Here is a 27078-nt window from a genome sequence, read left to right on the forward strand (position 1 = left end):
CAGCTATTTCCGGCTTGGTGATTGCTTCAGTGCAATTGTGTCGCCATGTTTTCTTTCACCACCAAAATAAACTCCACTCAACCAAGGACGTTGTGTAGATTACGAATCACGATCATTTTATTATGTGTTTGTATGTGGTTCATGTAGTCAATCGAGCATGTGCCTGCGCTCTACTGGTGGTATCTTAGAAATTAAACTTTAATCTACATCCAATTTCATTTTTTTCTCATTGAGATTCTCACATATTGTAAAAGGATTATTGCGGTTGTACAAATACCGTTTTCTGTCATGCGGTTTTTGCCTGTTATTTACGTTTTTCTCTAAATACTGTAATTGTGATTTTTGCTACATAATCTATTAAAGATCTTTACCCGTCGCGCACAAATAACACACGAAACAACGTTTCGGCACTTAAATTAGTGCTACATACAATTAGTCATAGATACATTTGTTGGTGTTCAGTTTGTAGTGAATAAGTTACAGAAAACAAAACTTCTATATGATTAATGTCCAATATTCTAATACAAAATTTCGATTTATATATAGAAATCCCAAACAAAGTTAACTCTACTGCCTCTAGAGGTGGTTGCCAAAGCAACCATTGCTCCCTAAAGTAAATTAAATCCAATGATGTTTTGTTTTTATCCAATTAATTTGCTTTTTCGTATGTTAGTCATAAAATGTAAAAACTCTCTTAACTTGCTACAGAAACTAATTAATTTGGACGTAGTGGTTTGTAAGCGATATGACAACGGTTGCATCGTCGCACGGACCAACCGAGGTAAAACTTTCGTATATTCGTAATATATTTGCCAACAAAACATGCGTAAAATAATGTTTTCTAGGCTACAACAAAGCAATAGATACAGGAACACAAACAACTGTACAACAACAAAAACCAATTGTTGAAATGAATTTATAAATAAGGGATATGTTCAGTTTTTTTTTAAAAGATTCCACATTAAAATAGGACGTTGAAACGATATTTAGTTTATATTTGCCTAAAAAATCACCTATGTTTCATTTGTTATTGTGTTTTGGGACAGGTTATTAATGCTCGGAGAACAGAATCATTTGATGCACCAGCCATACTCGATCTTGTTGCCCAGCGAACCAATACACAGTTTGGTCGGGTGAACATTGTACACTTGATTGAAAAGTCAAATCTCTCAGTGACTCTTAGCAATGAAGAAAATGAAGTAATCTTATAACCTAAGTCAATAAACATAATGAATATATAATGCCAGTAACTGGTGTGATCAAATTTAATGTAACTTATTTAATGTAATAAATAGTTATTCTAGAAAAAATATTGCTTAAATAGAAAAAGTAGGCTGCATACAAAACAATTACTATTGAAATATGCCGAAATTGATAGATCATAAAAATGAACATTTAATTCTTAATTCCGAAAACTGACTTTTAAACTTATTTTGTTTCTAGGTTTTAGGTTTTGCTGGATTTTTGGATCACCCACAAATTGAAGTGTGTGACCCAGCAAGTTGGGAACCATGGATGAGTGGTTTAAAATATTCCTTGTCTTCAAAAGCATCACCACTAAACAGGTTAGCTGAAGTTTAAGCTAAAGTGCATGTTTTTAATCTGTGCACACCAGCAAAATAATTTAATTGCAATCAGTACACAAGTTTGATGATAAAAATATCGGCCCAAATAACTGTAAACATTACATGGTGTATTCTTTAAACATTTCAGCCTATGCTTATGCCATCATCAGGGATATGAAGGTAACTTCAGTTACATCCGTTCATATACATATGATTGTTTTACGTGACTAAAATGTGATTAGCATGTTGAACTGATGTGGCCTTCATATCGCTAGTGATTGCAGGAGCATTTGCCGAAATGTTTGAAAAATAAAGCATCACATTTCACATCTGTCTGAGCATTTATTTTTATCATTAAATATATGAACAAATCGGTATGTAGTGTTCCAAAGTACACAAGTTTGTATCAAAATGCCTAGCAGTTCACACTGAAGCTGTAGCTAAATAAAAACACAGAGACTTTTAATTTTATACACAGACATTGACGTTTGTGGCCTGGCCTAATTTAGTCAAGTCTATAAATGTCATACATTTACCAAACAATTGGCAAACTTTCCTTTTTTGTATCTAGTCTCTTTCTTCACTACTTTGTGGCAAAAGATGATTACACAATTGGATGTGCAAGTGAGATTGTGAGAACTGTCTTCAATGCAGTACCTGAACTTAGATTCATTTTTCTTACACTGAGATCGGATATTACTTTGGAACCAGCTTTGGCGGAAATATTTCAGGCTGTGGAAAAAGAAGGACCTGGTGGTATATATATAAGCAATTACTTGCTTATTGTTGTATTTTATTTGTGAATTTATAGATTTAGGTCTATATACACTATAGATATTCCTGGCCAAACAATAATATGAAACAGTTTAGATTGAAAACAAATGACTTAAAATTTAAACAAGCTTTTAAAATTGTGCATGTAAGTGACGCTAGATTACAACTTTTGAAGATAAAATGCTTCAGTGTCTATTTCAATGCCTGATTTCAACTCATCTTGTTGCATAAAAATAAAGTGATAGCCATAATTCAAAGCATCTAATTGCATACCACACTCTTGATTCCAATTTTAAGTTATTGGCATTGCAGGACACCACACTCTTTATGTTTGTAATCGGCACAACCATGTCCCCTTGCTGCACATCAGAAAAGCTGTGGTGGAAGATCATGATGATGTATTGCCAATTTTTAAGAGACTTGATAATACTTTGACCGAGGTGGGCAGACTGCATTCTTTGTTGTTAGTTAGCTATTGGTTTATTTTCACTTTTGTGATAACATTTTTTTTAAGGACTATGGTAACTACTTTCTTGCTGAAATGATTGAAGCTCAGGATGAAAATAATCATGCAGTCGTTGCTGAAGTTGGTGGAAAAGCAATTGGATTCATGAGCATTTGCTCCCATGTGAATGTAGAATTCTTACAGGTGAAACTGAATAGATTGACCCTTAGGTTAGATTAGAACAGTGTGGTCCAACTTTATTTTGTTGCGGGCCATTCAAAATCGTTAACTTACTACGCGGGCCAAGGTTTAAATTTTTGCAGGAAAAACTTTTTTCTGGGTCAAACTCTAGGGTAACTATACACCTTTTTTTATCTATAGATAAGTTTATTTTTATATTTTATAGTTATTTAGTAAGTAGAAGCTGTCAAAAACATTCAGTTTCCACTCTAGCGCAAAAATGCCCTTAACGCATAGAAGCAGAACCCTTTATTACATAACAATGCCTTGTCATGCGTCACAATAGGAGATTTTGCAGTATTTAGTGTTTGTTAATCCTCCATTTTAAAAACATTGAATTATTGAAAACAAAACTTATAGTTGTCATTAAAATGTTGGGACTTTCGCGGGCCAACAAAATTATCTCGCGGGCCACAATTGGCCCGCGGGCCTGCAGTTGGACCACGCTGGATTAGAATAATTGTACATATTTCTTACAAGAAAAAAAACCTCTACAGAAAATATTACAACAAAACTGGATGATTAGGACAGGGTGGTTACACACTGGCTGCAACCCGCTAAAAATAGCTCTTGTGCAACCCTCTAACACTTTCTGCATGTGATAAACGAATGGAATGCAGTTGGCATAACCTCAAAATATGATGCTAATCATTAAATTGCATAAATGTGTGTCTATTGTGAGATGACAAGGGCTTTTTATGCTTTGGTTAGAGCAGAGCTCTTCAACCAGGGTTCCGCGGAACCCTAGGGTTCCGTACAACCCTTTCAGGGGTTCAGTGAACTTTAAGGGTTGCACGGGGAGTAGCAATTCGAACAGGAATGATTCATAGTATCATTGTTTCGAACAGCAATGCTCGCCTGTGCAATATTGTTAACCTTTGTTACACCATTGATCAATTGTGATGTAATAAAACAACCTTGTTACACTCTAGCTAAGTTGCGAGATTAATGTAGAAACGACTGATCCAAATAACACAGCAATGCAATTCAGTTAACCGTTTAATTCAAGTCCACCTTTGTGATGTGGTTTGGATGTGTATTCATTTTTCTTTGATGTAGCCTACTTGTATTACATTCATTAAAATTATTTTATGGGGGTTCCGCAAAGTTTGACAAAATACCTTAAGGGTTCCGCGTCACTAAAAAGGTTGAAGAGCATTGGGTTAAAGCATAGTTTTCACTAATGTTTTGGGTCACAGAGGTTATATTTTTTAGCAAAAGCTGTGCATATTTTTAACACTTAGGTATATCACTTAATAAACCCAAAACCATTTCTGTTAACACCTCTGCAAGTCATATTTATTCATTAAAGGATGGATATGAGCTTGATTCGTTCCACGGACTATGTAAGCCCCATCCAGAAGACATAGTAGAGGTAAAGAAACCAGCAGAGGAACCAACTCCAGTTACAGCTCCAGTTAAATCTCTTTCATCAACCCCATCTGTCACAGCAGTTCCTGATCAACCTAGCAGTGCTTCACTAGCATCTGTGTCTGAAGTCACGGGTAGGTGTTTTGATTTAAACTGCTATTAGATATTTTGTCTACAAATGTAACAGGAATGTAGGACAGAATTTTACACAAATCCAATTCTTGCAGACATCTTAACTTTGAATTTAAACGCTTTAATAGTACTCACGATAAACGGCCAAAACTGTGGGCAGATAGATGACGAAAAAAACACAACAATATTTGTATATTAAACTTAAAATTTGATCTCCCATCTCATTGCTTGGTAATTGAAGATTATAATGAACCTTATGTGAATTGATTTGAGTTCATCAAAAACACTAAGCCATTCGCCTCTAAGATTTGAGAAATATATATTTCGCCTTAACAGCATCATCAGTATCTGCAAGCTAGTGTAAACACATCTTGTCAATAAAACTGTGTGCATTAAACATTCAATCGTGTGACATTTATAAAATTTATAAAACACTATCAAATGATGTTTATGTCAACCTTAGACTTAAAAATCATTTTTCCCTTAGCCATCATAAGCACATTTATATTTTGTCACAGTTGACAAGGAACGAGTAGGATCAGTGTCTGTTGCCACTGACCACGAACACGTGACCCCAGCGCCCTCCCAAACATCAGTGAGCGGATCAGCAGTCGCTATCCAGCCCAAGTTAAGCGAAGTTCACATGACTGGCAGTTCCTCCTCATTGCTCCATGAGGAGAGTGAGGAGGAAGTGGGAGAAGGAGAAGAGGAGGTTTTCCTCAGCAGTACTTCGTTTGTTTCTGACACCACGAAAGAGGAATTTAGGGTGAGCACCGAAAAAAATTTGTAGTAAATTCTTTGGGAAATTGTAAGCTTGTAAATTTGTCTGATTAAGTAATAAAATGATTGCCGCCAGATGGAGCTAAAGGGTTAAAGAGCGTTTGACATCCATTCCAATGCTGCTCGAAGACCCTTTCACAATTGTTATAATAATGCGATCAAATTATTTGTTGTAAGACAATAACCGCCATGCAGTCAAACATGTTTGTTTCACGTCGGTCGAAATAGTTCCTAAAAATCATGAATAACGTTGTTCTGATTCTGGGCTATGCCAGGAATACCCAAGGTTTGCGTACGGGTTTGCCTGGCATACCCATGTTCGGCGTCTATGCTATAAGTCTATTATTAAGACGTAACTTATATCTTAAGCGTAAGACTCCGCAGGTTGGCAAACAACGCATTGGGCTTGTTTACTTTTTAACAAATACTACCTGATTTGTATGCAGTTTGTAGGAGTACTGAAAAAATAGGAACTATTGCTGACAAAGATAAACAACCTGATTGACCATAACGATAAATTTTCAATGTTATTTTTGGTGTAGGTGGAATATCGGACGTTGTTTAAGTGTAAGTTACGTAAGATGCAAAAACTCTGCACAACTAATGCAGAAATCTCTATTGCCGGTTTGTGTACCACGGTGATGACAACGCTTAATGAAGATTATGGACACTTAATGGCCTTAGTGGGAACTGAATGTGCTGCTCATGGGTTAAGATGGTTAGGCTTAGAGAAAGAAAACATAGCCACACAATAGCTCTCAGCAGTTGCAAAGTCAAAAACGACTGGGAGACGTTGAAATGTTATGGGACGCGATCAAATGAAACAGCATGACTGGTGGTTGGTTGTTAAACGCGCTGCAGTGGCAACGTGATGAAAACGATTTGTTAAGCTGCGTGGCGTTACCGCCCGTAGCATGTGTAAAAACTGGAAGACAATTCCGTCAAATTGACTACTACGTTAAAACTAATTACTAATTGTCAATAAGTTTCGGAAGAACAGAAACTGGTATTGTTTTGTTCTGACAATGTCGTATCCGACGCAACAGCAACCAGTGTTACACAAACAAGTACAGAACAATGTAAAACACGAGCTCTGCAAACAAACTTGCAAACAAAACGTGCCGCGCATTAAGTACATTCTGGCGTTCGCCTTTTAGACCCCGGGAAACCTAACACCACGCCGCCCGCCTATTTTGTGTTACCAACACGTTTCCCGTTTGGTGGTCTGAAGTGACCAACGCGACTTGTACTTGTGTTACCAACACGTTTCCCGTTTGATGGTCCCCTTACTACGTTTTAAAAGGCTTGAAAGGTTCATGGGAGATATCGCATTGTACCTACTTTAGCATATACGATTATTTGACTGACATTGCATTTTTTTTCAGCCGACATATCGCGGCGAATCCAATGCTTTCTCTATTCAACTATTCTGTATTGATGAGATCTACGAAATGCGTTCTTCCGATTTTTTGCCGGAAATTTTCAGGTTAGTTGAGTTGTGTGTTAAAAACGTAAAATGTTTTTTGTGATTGTTTGGGTAATCAAGCGAGATTAATTACCTGCCCTAGCATTACAGCCTTTTAAACTAACTTTCACAACACTCCAGTCTTATTTTTAACACTAAATTACCCTCCTAGGCAATTTTACAAAATGTTTACAATGGCCAAGTAATGATGGTCAAACCAACAGACAAAGTATAGATAATGCTTGTTGGCTGATGGTTAGCAAGTATTTGAGAGACATTCGCTTGTTCAGTTAATATTACACAGCTCTTTTTCATAATGCGTGTTAGCAAGTGCATTGACACCACGAATTTTAGAACCCTTAAGAAAGAGAAAGAAACACAAAACTGTTTGTCGAAATATTTTGTTTAACATTTTTTGTTGTGAAAATATCACAATACATTTTTGTTTCACTACTTTAGCCATTTGTTAGTTGTCTTACCTAATGTTCCTGAGCGAAATCGCCTGAAAACGTAAGAGGCACTGTGTCTCTGTGTAATTTAAAGTAATACAACCACACTGCCTTTCCATAAATACGACTTTTATTTTGTCAATCTTGAAAACGTCTCCAGAAAAACTCTGATTTGGGCGTTGACAACCAAAACTTCGTACATTGTCCAATTGATTTCAATTTGCACGACATAATGCCCGTTGGTCGTTTCTACCACGATGTAATGTGTAGATATTGGATCTGCCATCATATAATGCTATGCTTCTCGGCGGCGTCTATATCTGCAAACAAAACACATAATTTCTCAATAAAGTTTCAAAACATGCACGAATCAATGACTGACCTTAAATTGCTGAGTTCTGGCCTGGCGAAAGTATTTTCGATTGTATGTAGTTGTAAACTCGACCAGTCTGTAACGAGCCTTAAATGCACCACAAAATGTTCGGGGAATTACCGACCAGTCTGTAACGAGCTGCTCTGTGTTTACCGCGCGATGACACTTGTGTCACAACCCATCGGTGTGCGGTGCAACGTTGTTTTAAACCCAAATCTCAAACACATCGCAAGGGTAGCTGTCAAAATCATGTTCAATATTGAAACAACACAAATTATAGACCAAATTGTAATTTTTAGGATAAGTAACAGCATGAATTGTGAGAGTTTTAGTTCGTTAATTTCGCTTGTTAAAATTACTTTACACGGCTATTTTGCAAAAAAGGTGTACACTGACACCAATAGTGGTTGAAAATGTAAAAGGAAAATGCCATCATCTTTCAAAACACAGTACCAGCGTTTAAAGCACATATACGTACTCTACATGTGAAAATCGTAACCATACTAAGACTACAAAACTTCAAAACAGCAAAATGCTTGTATATTTCATGAACTTAGTCCATCAGTTGGGTTTCCTAACTAAACCACCAAAGCTTAATAGTTGTTCTTTAACATAGCACCACTAAACAACAGACTTATAAGTGGCAATGCTTCTTGGTGAATTATTTCCGGCACTTGTGTCATTTAACCGCGACACTATGTGTCACTGAGTTACTGAGCGCTTTACTAACGGGGCGTTTGTGAACTTCGCGTGAATTCGCTTCAGTGGATTTGGTTTTGACAGTGTATTGTACAATGTGCACTATGCAAATGTGTATTTCCGAAAAATGTATCATTGTAACTTTTTGCAAGTACCTTTATACACGTTTACCCAAACCTTATTCAATTTCAACCCTTAAGAAGAAAAAAGAACACACATGACTTGACTTTACATCTCAATTATATAAAAATGCCAATGTCCTTTTAAAACACAGCTGTTCAGAAACATATCGTCGGTACAGATTTTTAAATTAGGCCGGGCGTTTGAGGCTAACTTTTTTAGGCTTGATTCGGGCCTGACTTTACATTGTATGTCTTTTAAGATCATTACCTAGTTTCTAGAATTAACCTAATGCACAACATACCTTGTCTAATGTGTATGTTTCGTTTATTATGTTCTTCACAGCAGTATTTTGGTTGGCTTTAAGTATAGGGGGCTGGCAATCAAACTTTCGGGCCAAAACGGGCTCAAAAACGATTCGGATTTGATCCGGCCGTTGGGCTCTAAGCTACAATACGTTAACATACATTTTTATTTCTTACTTAGTCAATCTGTTAGTTATCTTAACTAATAATTCCGAGCGAAATCGCCTGAGAAAGTAAAAAAAAACTTCTTTGATTAAGTAATACAAGCACACAGGCAGTATATCCATAAACTCGATATTTATTCCGTCAAACTTTAACGATTCTCCATAAAAGCTCTAATTCGGGCGCTGACAGCTAAATTCTCGTACGTTGTCCAGAGAATTTCAATTTCCACCACATATTCTCCGTTGGTGGTTGCTACCACGACGTAATGCGTAGATGTAGCATCTGCCATCATAAGTGCTATACTTTTCGGCGTCGTCTGTATCTGCAAATAAAACACATAATTTCTCAATTAAGTTCTCTAAACACAGCACGAATGTATGACTGACCGAAAATTGTAGAGTTCTTAACTGGCAAACGTAGCTTTCCATTATGCGTATCTTTGCAATCAACCTTGTTTAAAGACATACACGTAGGGAAATTACCGGAGTCTGTGTGTTGTGCGGTTTACCGCGCTATGACACTTGTGTCAGTATTCAAACGGGGTGCGTTGTAACGTTGCTTGTCACGCAAATCTCTAGCAAGTGCCACGCGAATCTCTAACACATAGCAAGGGAAGATATTTCGAACATGTATTAATGTAGAAACGAGTTTATTGTTGAAACATTTGTGACGTTTTGGGTAATAAAAATAAGTGAACTAATCCGTGCTACAAAGTTCCGCTAAAGCGTAATCACCTGAAAAAACTCAGAGTCGCTTTGTTTCTGTTCAAGTAACACAATCCCACAGGCATTCGTTATTCATAAACATACTTTTATTTCGTTAACATCATCTTTAACTATTCAAAAGCTCTGATTGGAGCGTTGACAATTATGACTTCGTATGGAGTTGCATGGGTTTCCATTTCCATCACGTACATTCCATCACTCATCTCTACAATCACGTAATATGTAGTTGTTGCGTCGGTCATCTTTGCATTCACCGTTTCGGATTACTGTTTAACTGCAAAATAATATAAAACTTTAAACGATACAGCAAGTCGCTTTTTGCTTCTATTTGGGCCGTTATTTTCACCTTTAAACTTATGAACAGATCCGTATGTAGTGTTACAAAATTTAAAACCCTTCTTTCAAATGTTGTTCTTCACCACTGCACGACTTAATGACTGACCTATGAAATGCGGTGTTTCCTGACGAAGTGGTTTTGACCCTATGACTACCTTCTAGGTACATCTTTTTTATATATGGCACACAAGTTGCTGACACTTGTGTCACTTCAAATGCGACACCGGTGTCAACGAGCCAGCTCAAAACTATCCCCTACATTTATGAGCATTGCGACATGTTTTCCGTATGACAAATACAACGCTGCAAAACGATGAAACAGCACAATATGTGTTTATTTCATAACCTTTAGCAGTCGGTTAGGTGTATTACCTCATCCACCAGGACGAAATCTCCTAAAAACCTTTAGAAGTACTTGTTTTTGTTCAGCGAATACAACCACACGTGCACTCTATAGATAAATAGTTTGATTTGTATTTCGAAAATCAAACTCTCAACGATTCTCTGTAAATGCTCTGATTCGAGCAGGGTCAATCATGACTTCGTGTGTAGTTGTCTGGATTTTAATTTCCACCACGCGTCTCTACAACAACCTAAAATGTCGATTCTGAATCTGCCATCGTTGTATGAAGTGATGAGCGAGTATTGTTGACCTATAGAAAACCAAATGAAACACCTGATTTAAAAGTTGTTCGTTAACACTGCACGAATAAACAACTGACCTATCAATTGCGATGTTTCCTGGTCAAATGAACGTGTTTCTCGTCGCATTAGCCTAAATATGGCTAAGGAAGTATTTTTTTTAAATCTGTGACACTTGTGTCAATTTACCCGCGACACTTGTGTCACCGCGGCATACAGACATTTTCATCCTGGCATTTAAGCATTGCAACTTTTCCATTCGGTCAACGGTAACGGTAATGGATTTCTTGGCTCTATCATGTTAACAGCGGCCCAAGTTTGACATTGAACGATGTGCTACTAGATTATGAAACGTAAATTGTTAAATGCGTTGTGATTTAGGTGTTACCATGTCGGAACGAATATGTTACGAAAACACTTACAATCTCTTTTGTTCTTCGTACTTTTTTCCAAAAACGTAAAAAGCACTGTGTATCTGTTTAATTTAAGTAATACAAACACACAGGCAGTCTATCCATAAACTCCACTATTATTCTGTCAAACTGTAGCGATTCTCCATAAAAGACATTATGTATAGATATGACGTACTGTATAGATATTGCATCTATTATCATAAAGTGCGATCCTTTTTGGCGTTGTCTATATCTGCAAAAGAACACACAAGTTCTCAATTAAGTTAACAAGCACGATTAATGACTAACCTTAAATTTCAAATTTCTGGCCTGGCGAACGTACCTTCTCGTTGTGAGCAGCTTGGGGAGTTACTTAAGCGAGAGTACCCACCCGTATAAGCATTACAGCCTTTTTAAAACTAACTTCTACATCAATCAAGTCTTTTTTAACATTAGTACACTTTGTGACAATTTTTTAAAGCGTTTACAATGCCTAGGTAATGTGGCTATTTGCCTATTGTGGTGAAACCAACAGACAAATAGTAAATAGTGCTTGTTGGCTTTGCAAAAATTCGCTTGTTAGCTAGTAGATCGACACCACAAATTTAAGGATTCTTAAGAAAAGATAAAAACACACACACGGGACAAAGCTTTTCATACCAGACATGTAAAATAAGCTATTGATTTTCAAAAACATACATACAGTATCGGTAGTTAAAGAACATGTCCGTACTATACATGTGTAAAGCGTGACCATACCAGCAAGACTGCAAGTTTGTATAAATATGCTGCTTTACCATTTTTATCGTAAATATCGCAATCCATGTTTATTTCACTATTTTAGTCAATCTGTTAGGTGTCCTAACTAAAAACCCTGGGCGAAATCGCCTAAAAAACTTGAATGACACTCTGGTTCTGTTTAAGTAATACAACCACACTATCAGTCCATAAACCCGACTTTTATTCTGTCCATCTTAAACGAGTCTCTACAAAAACTCTGATTCTGGCGTTGACAACCAAAATCTCGTGCGCGGTAATGTTGATTTCAATTTCCACCATATATTGCCCGTTGGTTGTTTCTACCACGACGTAATTTGTAGATATTGCATCTGCCATCATGTAGTGCTATGCTTCTTGGCGTTGTCTATGCCTGCAAATAAAACACATAATTTATCAAATAAAAAATATGCCCTAAACACAGCATGAATCAATGTCTGACCTAAAATTGCAAGTTCTGATCTGGCGGGCGTTTTTTTTTCGGTTGTGATTACTTGTCAGTCGACCTGTGTTTAAGTACAGACACCAACCAAACATCTGAGGAAGTATTTTAGGGGAATTACCGCGCCGTGACCTCGCCGTGACCTCGCCGTCAATGCGCCGTGACCTCGCCGTCAGTGACACTTGTGTCAAACGGGGTGCGTTACTACGTTTTTTTTCCTACATCGCCAATTTTTTCCTACACATACCAAGGGTAGATATTGGAAACATTTATCTTTTCATAAACATGTTCATTAGTAAAGATTTGTGACCGTTTGTATTTTGTATTTTATTTTCATAGTATTTTGTAGACCAGGGGTGGGCAACCTTTGTTACTGTAGGGTCAATTATGAATGTCAAAATTGGATCGCGGGCCGCACATGTGCATAACACAAAGTGATTTTGCTTTGTTTCTTACTAAATATGCTCAACTACGAGTATAATTCGTATTTGATCTAAGCCACATTTTGCCAATATCGCAGAAAACTAGCACCAGGCGCATTAATCAGCTCAAAAAAATGTAACAATTGGACTCGTTTACCAGTACTTTTGAAATCCAAGCGTCTCTGCGGGCCGCACAACCTTTAATAAAGGGCCGCAGGTTGCCCACCCCTGCTGTAGACTTTAAGTACATAGGCCTCAAACAGACTTCCTAAAAAACGATCCGGGTTTGGGTAGGGCTTCGGGCTTCAATTTCGGACCCACTTACAACTGTCCGTAATATACACCTAAAACGTGATCATACAAGGGCTACAATACGTTAAAACATACGTGTTTGCTTCATAACTTTATTCAATGTTATGTGTCCTAACGAATCCGCTAAAGCGTAATCACCTAAAAAGCTCAGAGTCACTTTGTTTATGTTCAAGTAACACAATCCCACAGGCACTCTTTATTCATAGACATACTTTTATTTCGTTAACATCATCTTTAACTATTCTGTACAAAAGCTCTGATTCGGGCGTTGGCAATGATGACTTCAGTTAGTGTTGCATGGATTTCAATTTCCATCACGTACATTCTATCACTCATCTCTACAATCACGTAATATGTAGTTGTTGCGTCGGCCATCTTTGCATTGAGCGTTTCGGATTATTGTTTACCTGTAAAATAATATAAAACTCTTGTTTCAAAAAATTCCTGAACACTGCGCGAATAAACAACCGACCTATCTATCGCGATGCTTCCTGATGAACTGATCTTGTTTCCGGTCGCATGAGCTTAAATATGGCTAGGGAAAGTATTTTTTTAATCACTGACACTTGTGTTAATTTACCCGCGACACTTGTGTCACCGAGCCATGCAGTCTTTTTTATCATGGCATTTACACATTGCGACTTTTCCATTGGGTCAACGGTAACGGTAACGGATTTCTTGACTTTGTCATGATAACAGTGGCCCAAGTTTGGCATTGAACGTTGTGTCACATTAGTATTAAATGTAAATTGCTAAATTATTGTTAAATGCTGTGTGATTCTGGGGTTACCATTTTGAAACGAATATGTTACCAAAACACACGTAGAATCTGTTTTGTTCTTCAGACTTTTTGCAAAAATGTTGCCCTAACTCATAATCTAAAATCGCCTGAAAACGTAAAAGGCACTGTGTATCTGTTTAATTTAAGTAATACAACCACACAGGCAGTCTATCCATAATCTCGACTTTATTCTGTCAAACTTTAACGATTCTCCATAAAAGACGTAATGTATAGATATGACGTAATGTATAGATATTGCATCTGCAATCATTTTGGCGTTGTCTATATCTGCAAAAGAACACACAAGTTCTCAATAAAGTTGTCTAACACGCACGATCAATGGCTAACCATAACTTTCTAGCCTGGCCAACGTGCGTATACCTTCTCGTTGTGAGGAGCTTGGGGAGTAGCGAGATTAGCCACCTGTATAAGCGATACACCCTTTTTAGACTAACTTCTACAACAACCCAGTCTGATTTTTAATACTAAGAATTCCACTTCTACACAATTTTACAAAGCGTTTACAATGCCTAGGTAATGTGGATATTTGCCTTCTGTGGTCAAACCAACAGAAAATAGTAAATAGTGCTTGTTGGCTGACGGCTAGCAAGTATTAGAAAGACATTCGCTTGTTCAGTTGATATTACACAGCTATTTTGCACAATGCGTGTTTGCAAGTAGATTGACACCAAAAACATCAAGGACCCTTAAGAAAGAGAAAGAAACACATACGGGGCAGAGTTTTTCATACCAGACATGTAAAAATGTTGTTGCCCTTCAAAAACATGCAGTATCGGTAGTTGAAGAGTATATCCTTACTATGCATGTGTAAAGCGTGGCCATACCAAGACTGCAAGTTTGTCTAAATATGCTGCTTTACCATTTTTATTGTTAAAATATCACAATGCATGTTTATTTCACTACTTTAGTCAATCTGTTAGGTGTCCTAACTAAAAAACCTAGGTGACATCGCCTAAAAACTTGAATGACACTCTGGTTCTGTTTAAGTAATACAACCACACTATCTATTCATAAACCCGACTTTTATTCCGTCAATCTTTAACGAGTCTCTACAAAAACTCTGATTCTGGCGTTGACAACCAAAATCTCGTACGATGTCATGTAGATTTCAATTTGCACGATATATTGTCCGTTGGTCGTTGCTACCACGACGTAATAAGTAGATATTGCATCTGCCATCATAAAGTGCTATGCTTCTCGGCGTCGTCTGCATCTGCAAATAAAACACACAATTTCTCAATAAAAAATATGCCCTAAACACAACATGAATCAATGTCTGACCTCAAAATGCAAGTTCTGATCTGGCGGACGTTTCTTTCGGTTGTGATTACTTGTCAATCGACCTTTGTTTAAGTACAGCCACCAACCAAGCATCTGAGGAGGGGGGGGGGATTTTTAGGGGAATAACCGGCGCCTAACGTTGTTCAACGCGCCGTCAGTGACACTTGTGTCAAACGGGGTGCGTTACTACGTTTTTTCCTACATCGCCAATTTCAAACACATACCAAGGATAGATATTGGAAACATTTATCTTTTCAGAAACATGTTCATTAGTAAATGGTTTGTGACCGTTTGGGCCAGGGGTCACCAAACTTTTACTTGAAATTAGCAAGTACTTGTTTAGTTGCAATTACACAGCTTTTTTGCACAATGCGTGTTAGCAAGTACATTGACACCACAAATTTCAAGTACCCTTAAGAAAGAGAAAAACACACACACGGGACAGAGCTTTTTCAAATCAGACATGTAAAAATGTTATTGTCCTTCAAAAACATAATTTACATACAGTATCGGTAGTCGAAGAACATATCCGTTCAATACATGTGAAAAGCGTGGCCATACTAAGGCTACAAAACTATTTGTCTAAATATTTTGTTTTAATGTTTTGTTTTTGTTAAGATCTCACAATACATGTTTATTTCACTATACTTAAGTCATCTGTTCAGACTTGCAAGTCGGGCCGGGCTCGGGCCGGTTTCGGGCTTAAGTATTTGTGAGAAAACGGGCTTAAAACGGGCCTGATGGCTTTGCGTTCCGTGACCGCCATTTTTTTTAATAAAATCACTGAGGTAAGTAACAGTCTGCGGCTTTGACGTCATGCTCACCCTACTTTCAAACGTATTACCAAGTATTGCTCATCCAGCAGTTTTATTGTAAACAATCGACGTTTCGACGTCCTGATGAAGGCGTCTTGTATAGGACGTCGAAACGTCGATTGTTTACAATAAAACTGCTGGATGAGCAATACTTGGTCATACATTATGCCTGGCAGCAATAGCTTATTTCAAACGTATTGTTTACGCCATTGTCTACTATTGTTCATGGTGTTTGTTGTCTTTCCCTTTTTTCTTTCTCATCCTTTGTTGCAAGGCTTTCGTGGATAGGCCTGTCAATCAAAAGTTCGGGCCTAAACGGGCTTCTCAAAAACGTTTCGGGTTCGGGCCGGGTTTCGGGCTTGTGCATTCGGGTTCGGGCCGGGTTCGGGCTCAGATTTCGGGCCCGCTTGCAACTCTGCATCTGTTAGGAGTCTTAACTAACAAACTTGGTCGAAATCGCCTAAAAACTTAAAGGTACTGTGTCTGTGTTTAAGTAATACAACGACACTATATCTTTCCTTTAATTCAACTTTTATTCCGTCAATCTTGAACGAGACTCTATAAAAACTCTGATTTGGGCGTTGACAACCAAAATCTCGAACGTTGTCCAGTTGATTTCAATTTGCACGATATATTGTCCGTTGGGTGTCTCTACTATGACGTAATGTGTAGATGTTGCATCTGCCATCACAAGTGCTACGCTTCTCGGCGTTGTCTATATCTGCAAATAAAACACACATGTTCTCAATGCAATGTCCTAAACACTGCCCTCAGTGTTTTTTTAAGGTGTTTTGGGGGACCGAAACGGTCCCGTGACTTGCGGTCACTTAAAACTACTTAGCGGTCACCCAAACCAAACCTTAAAAAAATCTGACTGCCCTAATGATTTCCGACCTAATATCGTAGAGTTCTGGTCTAGCGAACGTACTTCCTGTTGTGCCTGACTTTGAAATGAACTTTGTTTAAATACTTAAAAGTTGGGAGAATACCAGACGTATATGTGTCGACTGGTGTTGTTGTACCTCGCCATGACACTAGTGTCAATATTCAACCAGGGTAATGTTACAGCGTAATGTTTTGTTTTTCCCACTGGCTATTCAGTAAGTGTAGAAACGTGTGTATTGTTAGTTCTTTTGTGATCGTCTTGGACTGGGTAATCAAATCAAGTGAACTAATACGTGCTACAAAGTTGTAAATCGGACCAGGATTTGCGAGCTAGGCGATTTGGAGCTCGGTTTTTTATTATCGAATTGACTTGCTTCGCGCTTGACTTCACATTCTATGTCTTTTTTGTAAAATAATTGAAATTGCCTAGTTTTTTTTTTTACTTAACCTAATGTGCAACATACATATAAACGTATTCTTTAAGTCATTGTCTTTTGTGTATATTTTTTTATATTATATTTTGTACAGTCAATTTACCCGTAACACTTGTGTCACCGAGCCATGTAGACACTTTAATCGCGACACTTGTAAATATTGCGACTTCTCGATTGTGACAACGCTAACAGTGATGCCTTAGATGTGTCACAGTGACAGTGGCTAAAAATGGACTGTGTATTGAACGATATAGTTTAAGCCACCGTATCATTAAATATAAATTGTTTAATTAATAATAAAGGCGTTGTAATTCTGGTGTTACCATAATACGAAACGAATCTGTTTCTTAAGCACTTGAAAATTTTTTTGCTTTTCAGACTTTTCCCCAAAAAAGATGTTGCAGTGATCACAGTTCCCCACCTGACACCGGAATTCCCTCTCATCCAGCAATTTGTTCGTGTTACACCCCGAGCTCGTGCAAATGTACCACATGAGCTGTATGTATTCCACCGTTACGGTCTCATCAGTTCAAGCTTCAAAGTGCGTTCAGCTTGCACAAAGGACTTTGAGCAGGTTTGGATGTGTTTCAGTTTTGGTGTTTAAAACTTTAAAACTATTATGGCTATCAGTTTCGACTTGTTGCATGCCACGGGCTTTTATATCGTGCAATCCTCACTTAAAGCAGGGTTGCCGTCGACGTAAAAATTAAATTTTTATTCTTAACGAAACAAATGTTTTTGAACAAATCTCGCATTTATATGACCCATTTCATATAGCATGCCATACATTTTGCCTGAAACAATCTGTTCCAGCAATTCCTTGTTTGTAAAAAACAATATACATCTTGCATCTACCGACAGCACCGGTCTATAGATTTACTATGAATTGTACCAGGGTTTGACTGTTATTTCACGTTTGTTCCTTGGCTTAAGTCACAAACAAGGACAGAAATAAGAACAATATTTTTTTCTAAGACATCGCCCTTCAAAGTAAGGACAAATCTTAGAAATAAGGACGGTATATGGCAACCCTGCTTATGAGGTACAACCCCTGCTTCTTAACGCTATCGATTTTTGACACATAAACATATTTATTACTTAGGTGAAATATATATATATCTAAACATAAAAACGGTGAATAACTTCAAACTTGTTCAAGGTTTCTATGATTAAAATGCGACTGTTGTCTCCATCTCTCGTACTGAGTCTCTGGTGACTCATGATTTACAATATACTACACACAGTTTTGTTATTTTTGTACTTTTGTTGCAAAGGTGGAGAAGCTGGTAGCAGGCATTGACATGAAGGAAAATCTGCTGAAGGATTTGCGTTTGTTTAACTCTGCACGTCGTGATCCAGATGGGACAGAGATTCAAGCCTTTGTTGCTGACTGCCTTGATCAGGTACTTTTGTTGGTTCATTGCAACGGCATAGAATGGATATATAAATTTAGCTTTGATTTTATGCTCATTTAATGTGTAGCGTCTATTTTTCTTGTCCTATTTGAGGGTGTTTTTAATAAAACATTCGTTTCATGTGGCTTTTAAAACGTCACAAGTCATTGCGCTTTCGTAAAACTGTTTAATGCAGTTAGTGCGAAAATTTTTTTACGCCAAACGTTTACTTTGCTTTACCACACATTTGCTTTGCAAACCACGTTTCTGGTTTCCTATGTACTGTACTATACTCGGTTGTTTGTGCTATGCAAACCATTTTCACCACGTTACAATGTGAAAACAATTTAAACATTTTAAAAGCGACACACTTCAAGTGGAAATGTCCATTTTACAATACTGATGTTTGTTTCAATGAGCAAAACTGTTGTTGCCCGTCGTTTAAATGTTTTTTGGGTAACTTCAACATATTTAAAAAAAGGTTTGTGAGGTTTTATTTACACTGCGGATTGTACGCGCCAAGTAACAGGGCGCAAAATTACACAACTAGAAAAATAAACAAAGAAACGAAGGAATATGGCGCGACAAGCCTTGTTGATTGGTGCCGTTGACACAAAGGGTGGATAGACGACATGTGGTTGCCTAGCCTGTCGCATAGAAACGCCCACTATAAAATCCATTTCCTTTTTAACTTTATTTCCTGAATTAATCAGCTATTTCACATACTATTTGTCTGTATTGAGGTTTTTACGAGTACGGATTCTTGTTTATTCTATTCGACCTGTTTAAAGTCGAAATTAGTACCGAATTTCAACATGAGATTGCCATTTACAGTTTTTAAGGGGGCCACAGGTCCTACAGGGTTACTTAAAGGGGGCCATGAAGTCCAAAAATTACTTTTGTTGGGCACACGGTTCACGAAAGGTTGAGAACCACTGCTTTAAACAATATTATTGGAAGAGAGTTTTAGATACAAAATTTTATTTTAATCTAGGTTGTCGGAATTTGTATTGTTCGTCGCGAAGAGAACATTGAACACGTGAGGTCGCACTACAACGCCGAGGATTTCATTTATTTTAACCATCATCGACGCGACGAGCACGGCCACCTTCACCACTTTGCACTGAACCCGATTTTCCAGCATTACTCCAAGCACTTTATAAAGGAGGTTTTGAGACAAGGCCACAAGTCTTGTATCTATTATCCGGTGTTTCCCTGCTATGCAAAACTAGAACTCCTAGAAAAGCATTCTCTTATCACTGGTACGTATTTTGCCATTCTATTTTTAGCATCATTTTGGCCATGTTAAAGTTTGATGTTTTATGTATGTTGATATTTTTAGTGTCGTTAATGATTTTGTATTTTTGTTTTTTTGTTGTTTTTTTCGGGACCAGAAACGATTTGTGCAGAAATTTCGAATTTTTTTCTAACGTTTAACCAAAAATCGTCGTGTGTAATAATATCTGTAGAAAGATATTCTAGCCTTAATTGCAGATAGAATTTACATTCATAAACGTTTCGTCAGGGCTATACGCCATTAAGTGACAATCACCATCATACACAGAAAACGTGCATCAATACAAAAAATCGCATTTTTATGCACTGTCTTCGTAGTTACAGTCGCTTGTGGTGGCAGTGGTTCGTTAATTTAAAGATTACCGACAAATATTTGTAATGTGTTGTAGGTACAGTTACAAAACAGCAACTTTAGACCCGAAGTTGTGTCATTTTTAAATAAAATTGGCAAATTAGTTTATTTTCGATTACAATAATGCTGCATAAGACTAATGACGTTACTGTAACGCGTTTGTGACGTCAGGCTTGAACTTCCTGGTTCCCGTGAGAGCGCGGAGACAGATCGATTATCCAGTCGAAGAGTTGGGAATAAATGCTCCCTCAGAGCGGGTTATGGCCGATGTTCCCCCTTATGCTCTTTACCACATCAACCGAAAATTAACTCTAGAACCCAAGGTAAATTAGCAATAAAATAAAATTTCTTAATATTTCAAGCAAGATTGCAATTTTTGACGATTTAAATTGGTATGTTCTTGGTAATGCAGATTTTGCATTTTTAAAACTGCCTTCATAATTATGTTTCAAATCATTATCTCACAACAGCACTATCGAGCTTGTCGAAAAAATAAGTGTCGAAAGATTTTGCGCATATGGGTTGCTCAAATTACAGTAAAAAATGCAACATCCAATAGGCCACAACCTGTCACTTCTTGTTGTATTGTTTTGACGATACTACTGAACATTTACCATTTGGCGGAGCATTTGCTTAGCTGTTGATTGTGTTTGGCTATCATTTTATTTTTTCTTCCAGACTTTTTGTCATTTAGTTGTCAAAATAAACGTGAAAAGGTAACTGTTCCTTACATAACTGACACATAAATAGCCTATATAAGCAAGTATGCATTACATTTTACATGCAAAGTATAAGTTGCAGACAGCTTATAAAATCTCTCATTACCTTTTTACCAGCACTACTATAACTACTTATAGGAACAGTGTGCCTAATATTATAATGGCTTTAAAACATTTTGTAGCATTTTTTTCTGTTTTTGAAACTCCAATTGGACTAATTAACCCATCATACCAAAACAACATTACAGGTAACAATAAACGCTCGTATTGTGGTCGTCGGAGCATCAGATCTCGGAATTGCTTTTCTCGAAAACATCTGTTTCTGCCCTCATTTGCGATTCAACAACCTTACCCTGATATCAAAAAGGGGACTCCCCGATTCGCTACGCTCCAATGCCCGCACCTACTCACCCGAAGACCTGGCTCGACTTTCGTTAAGATCCTGGGTCAACGTGGTTCAAGGTATTCAATATAAATGCTAGTAAAAGTTAAGACATAGTTGATAGCTGGGATCGGCCCTGAAACGTCGATGCAGACCAGCGATCACCGCACACTCATATTGAAATCATAGTACGCCTATTGAAGACATCATACCGAATCAGCCGGTAACCAAGCATTCACATTATGGCAGGGCGTGAAAACGCCGTCGCTTCAGAGCCGATCCAAACTATTCATCTATGTTATAACTGATTACTGATCGATTGGGCGATCCCCTACTACGAAGCTACAATGTGCAGCATACGAGGCAGGCAACGGTGCTTGTTATTCAACTTTCGGCGGATTCTCCACTGAGCCTGTGTAGCTTACTTGGACCAGCGCGAGTCCCGGAGAGTATCCTGTCATGGGTTGGAATCCCACTGAAAAAATATAGCCTACGCCTTGCCGTCTGATGGTAATGCTTGGTGACCAGCTGATTTGGTAAAACGCTCTCAATGTGCCAGGCGTGCCAAGTTTAAATGAGTGTGCCGTGATCGCTGGTCTGCATATAGACCCTTCAGGGGTGATGCCAGTTATGAATTTATGTTCTTCTTAATTGATGTTGCTAAGTGATGATATTTTGGGGTCTTATTTTATCTTGAAATGGAGGGTAGATAATTCACACGTTAAATTTCTGAAAAATTCACTCAAGCCATGAAGAGCATAGAAACTTATGTCCTTTTCATAGGTACCATGACAGGAATCGACAGACAACACAAGCAAGTTATAACAGGGGATGGTTGTCGTGTGTCATACGATCATCTCGTTCTATGCACTGGTCAACAATATCAGGTTGGTTATATATTAATCGCCACGGACTTTAATTCACAAAGACCGCAAGTCGTTCATCTCCTGGTTCTTGAGAAAAATTACTTTAGATCATTTACAAAGCATCAGTATCTTGCTTAAATAAAAACTTGTAAAGTTTTTGAGTTAAAATCTGTCACCATACGGTCCATTTTGTCATTATGAACCAAGTAATACTGGTTCTGGGGTGGGTTAAAAGTTTTTGACTTCATAACCCTGATTAGAAGGCGGTTTTATCAACGGCATAAACGACGTTTAAAAAATTCAAATCGATCCAAAAGGACTCTTGCTCATTCAAAAGTACACCACAAAACTAACCATTCAAGTTATCTAGATACCAAATACCTTTGCAAAATCTACTTAACGCGTAAATATTGTCTTGCTGTTTTAAGATTCCACAACCAACTGGTGCAGATGTGGAAAACATGGCAACCAATCACGATCTGCCTACCAGCGCCCTCCTGCGACCACTTGACGTCCATGTTCCTGCTCCCGAGAATGTGATGGCACTCAATGATGATTGTGATGAAAGATTACTTTCACAGTGGGCTGGACTACTTGGAGCTAGAATGGTTACAGATGACAAGGTTATAAACGACTGTAATTAATGTTACTTGGTTGAAGTTATTTTTGCTTGAACCAAAGACCGTGTCTGACTCTTAAAGTACGGAAGTCCGTTTAAGAAAAAACTTTTTCTCAACATCTCGGCAACGTTTTGTTTTTACGTTCAGGCTTTATCTGTTGTTGTATACGGGCGAACCTTCGATGCCTACGCCGCGATTCAGCTTCTCATGTCCCGCGGAATACCCGGCGATCGCCTGGTGCTAGTTCGACCGCCGCCCCATCATTCTCCTATATCGGTCAGCGACGACGAATGTGACGGGGATCCTTTTAACGAACCGGCCGTCAGCGAAACAGTTATCAGGTCTCTCGACCAATCAGGAGTCCGCATTTTAGATGATCACGTGTTGGCCAAGTGGGATGTCGAAACGACCGCCACTGGTAAGCATATCTTGCCAATATCCTTTTTGATCTCACTAATATTTGTTTTTAAAAACTAATTAGAAAATTTCAAAACAAATATCACCTTCTAAACTTTGTTATTGTTAAAAGTGGTCACTCTTCAGTACGCTACAGACAGTACATACTGTTTTAAGTTTAACCCAAGGCCTCATCAGTGCAACTGGTGAAAAGAGATCGGCTGTATAATGTAAACGCCATACGACTCCAGTTTGTTGGGACAGGCTGAAAAGCCATGCCTTACTAAACCTGTTCGATGCCACAAGTCAAAAATGCAGTTGATAAAATAATCGTTCAAATAAGTCCTGTTTATCCGACATTATTCTACACATATGATAGACGACATTTAAACACGGTTTCGATTAAGCAGTTTTTGCGATAAAACGGATTGAATTTCATCGACTTACTTTCTTGACAAACAATATGGGCAACCGTTTGGGATTCACTTAGCCGTTCCGATTAACCGAATTTCCCGATTAACCGATTTGGTCTGTATTTATTCACACTTTTAGGTACGAAAGTCACTTCCCTGGCGTTCACTACACCCACAAAGCCGTTGTTGTCCCTTCCATGCATTGGCTTCGTTTCTCTGCATCCTCGCCGTATCGACACATTCAGTTTTCGGGCTTGCAATGATTCTTGCCTGGTATTCGACGGCAGGCTCACCATCGACGCCAACTTCCACACAAATGACCGGTCCATTCGAGCCGGTGGACCGCTGACCAAATATGCAAGACGATACCACGCTGATGCTTACTGGTCCAGGCACGAGAATTTTAGGTATGATATTTTGTAGCATGAAATTTGTGGTAAAAATGGAATCCTCTGGTGCATGTATTGATAAGCAGGTATCGTTTTAAAGTCATTTGAACGGTGGAGTAGTATCTAAATCTAGAGTTAGACAGGTTCAGGCTTGAATAAAACCGCCGTGATTCGGTCATGGAGGCCTACTTTTTGTATATCTGTGACAGCTTTTCAATGGTGTCCCAACATAAGCTTTGCGAAAACATAAACACATGCAGATATGCCTGAATTGTAACAGGCCAGTAAATTTACAGTTGGGCAGCATCTCTTGGTGAAAAAACACTTGAAAAATAATGCGCAACACACAATTGGTGGATTGAGTTATTTTGTTAAAGGATGTAAAACGCACATTAGGCGATCGCAGTACTAACTTAAATTCGTCTACATTGCAGTTCTCGGGAAATCGGTTTTAAACTGGCTATGACGGTTTTACCTATGTTCGACCCTACGCTAGAGGGCAGTAACGAGTTACCGCCACCAACACCGGCCACCACGATTAAACCTGGAACTCCGGCTACAGCTTTCACTACAGATAACCCACATGAAAAGTTAATTCCAATCTACAACGAAGCAAAGGTATAGTTTGAATACTAGGTTGGGTATGTGTAAAGTGCGGGTAAAAAGTACTTTTAAAAACAGGTTTAAGGTTGAAGAAACACCTTGGAATCGTATAGACATGAATTACAACAGAAACATTGATACTGTCTGGCAAAATCGAAACAAAAATATACCTACAAAGCAAAATTTTATGATACTAATAACACGTTAAATGTTCCGATGTAAACTTTTTTGTTTTAATTTACTCATGGTGTTATAAACAGTAATATCGTACAAAATTTATGAATCAGGTGGTCTTTGGGGAACTCCCAGGTGGTTTCCAATATCTGCACGTGCGCAAACCGGGTGAGCGACCTCCCTATGCCGCACAGCTTGACAATCCAGACCATGGACGTGAAATCGTTACTGGCTCACCTGAAAAAGGAAACTATTTCCGACTTCATATCAACCAATACCGACGCGTGGAAACCATCACGTGTCTAGTTCTGCCAGGTGATTGGTTGATTACAGGAGACGTAGTTATTGTTTATTTATATGTATTACAAGTATATTGGTTCAAATTTGCAATTATTTTTATAGTTGCGATCATTTCTTGTTGGTAGACTCTGATTGTGCTGTTAAAAAAAACTCCTGAACATCTTCAATAACTAGTCAACAATGAATGCCTTATTTTATTCCGCCTTTAAATGTGGTCGCTTTTCAGTGTATAAAAAGACGAAAATACAGTCCCTTAACTGCTTGGCGTAAACTAGTAAAATTTTGTAATTTTTTTTTTTTTTGAAGACTTACGTGCATAATTACAACCTACCCGGGTAGGTAATAAATACGAGCAAAACTTATCTTTTATTCTAATGGGCCACAACAGTGCAACAGTTTTGGCCAAACTTTGCAGCCAAACTACCCTCGTCGCATATTATTGGCTAAATTCACAAAATGCAGTAAAAATGAATTTGTAATTTTATCGTATTGGATTTGAAAAGTAAATTTGACACGTGTATCTCGCTAATCGCATAGTCCGTTTATTTGCATGAGGATCGTGTAACCGTTGGAAAATAATCTATAAGAAACTAGCAACTTAGGAAAATAGCCGACTAATTGCATTAAAAGTCCGGTTGTCCAAAAAAAGCTTGGCAAACTGTTTGTTCAATTACCCTAACTCGCATTTTGTCATTAAATCCTAAAATTATGAATGTGTGTTGCACCATGAAAAAAACGACTATTTTGCGACACACTTGGAGATATCTTATAAACAAGCATTTTTATTCAGAGCGCACGAAGCTCCCTGTGAACAACCTGATTCGTTTGTATGGAATCCATGAAAGATATCTAAACAACCTGGTGTCCAGAGTCGATGAGGGCTTGATATCTGATCTCTTTGTCTTCTTCCGTGAGCCTTGGTGTTTGGCAATTTTCCACGACAGGTTCCAAGACTTCAGACAGGAGGTAAGGAATACAAAACTCTCGCAGTGTGTCTAGTTACATTTTGCTTTATTAGTTTAAGCAATAACTGTGCACTGAATGGTGTTGCTTGGCACGGTGGCTCTTTTGCGCATTAAAAAAGTTCGCATTTTGGAGCATTTTATTTCAAAGTACATGGATCGAACTTATCGAAACAAGGTCTCTCGACCCACCACTATATCACATTAATATTTTTGCCTCTAATTATGCTAGTTGGCTCTTGCTGTTTTGCAATCAAGCAAATAATATCGTTACCAACTTCTACAGACCTTTTATGTGAAGTAAAATGTTTACGCAAAAAAATCATATCTTTCTTGAAAAACATTTTTCTGCGTTGCAAACCGTACACTACAAAAATGCCGTAACTGAAAGCATTACAAAAGCCACTGATTTTATAAATCAAACTGCTCCAACAGTTTACACTGATTTGGCTTCAACAAACAATTCCAATACATTAAACTTTAAACGTTTTAAAATGATTTGTCCATCACAGGTGCGGGACTTATTGGGGCAAACACCCGCTGGCGCACACAACTTGCCATCCATTGAAGCTGACGTGCGTCAACTAGTGGAAGAAGATCTTGTAATCAGTGACCAGCAGAGGGCTAACTTGCGTCAGAGTTACGTCGCCACAGGACAGAGAAAGCTGATCGAAGCTCGTCTTCTTAGCTTTTTGAGTTACAACTACTATCACCTTCCGATGTATGCTAAACCCGGCATGGTGTAAGAATATGTGATATATTGTGCTACGTGGGCTTTTTTCGTAGTCGATTTACTGTGACATAATAAACATTAACTGAAATACTTGTTGGAAATGATACTTAAAGGGTGAACTACACGTAGTTACATTAATGTATTAGATGGCGGATCCAACAGTTTGGTATTTATTGCCTCAACAGTGATGTCACAAGTCATTGGATGTTTTAGAAATAAATCTTATGACGTGCTGGTTTAAAGCGGCTGGATGTGAATTTAAGCTGCACAGGTCAAACAAACTTGTTTTGCACTTCCAAAGTTTTTAAGCTTAAAACAATTTTGCATCATC

At 38.0% G+C, this 27078-nt stretch overlaps 1 protein-coding gene and 1 long non-coding RNA gene across 2 annotated transcripts; one reads left to right on the forward strand and one right to left on the reverse strand.

Moving 5' to 3' along the window:
* The first annotated feature begins 653 nt into the window (after positions 1 to 653).
* LOC145233544 (cilia- and flagella-associated protein 61-like) lies at positions 654 to 26837 on the forward strand. Its single transcript, XM_080098294.1, has 22 exons — positions 654 to 781; positions 1047 to 1199; positions 1444 to 1565; positions 2137 to 2321; positions 2652 to 2779; positions 2854 to 2988; positions 4337 to 4529; positions 5046 to 5293; positions 6693 to 6793; positions 17527 to 17722; positions 18423 to 18551; positions 19537 to 19804; positions 20362 to 20513; positions 21158 to 21371; positions 22075 to 22178; positions 22586 to 22780; positions 22925 to 23195; positions 23726 to 23993; positions 24410 to 24593; positions 24866 to 25067; positions 25843 to 26018; positions 26527 to 26837. Exons 1-22 carry the CDS (start codon positions 746 to 748, stop codon positions 26758 to 26760), a joined length of 3894 nt encoding a protein of 1297 aa, XP_079954420.1. The 5' UTR covers positions 654 to 745; the 3' UTR covers positions 26761 to 26837.
* On the reverse strand, positions 11923 to 13525 carry LOC145233545 (uncharacterized). The gene is made up of 2 exons (XR_013861134.1): positions 13144 to 13525; positions 11923 to 12128 (listed from the first exon to the last, which is right to left on the reverse strand). It is a non-coding gene; the product is annotated as an uncharacterized LOC145233545 (long non-coding RNA).
* Positions 26838 to 27078: the final 241 nt, after the last annotated feature.

This window comes from Phallusia mammillata, chromosome 6, assembly GCF_965637545.1.
Source record: "Phallusia mammillata chromosome 6, kaPhaMamm4.hap1.1, whole genome shotgun sequence".
NCBI classification, from domain to species: domain Eukaryota; kingdom Metazoa; phylum Chordata; class Ascidiacea; order Phlebobranchia; family Ascidiidae; genus Phallusia; species Phallusia mammillata.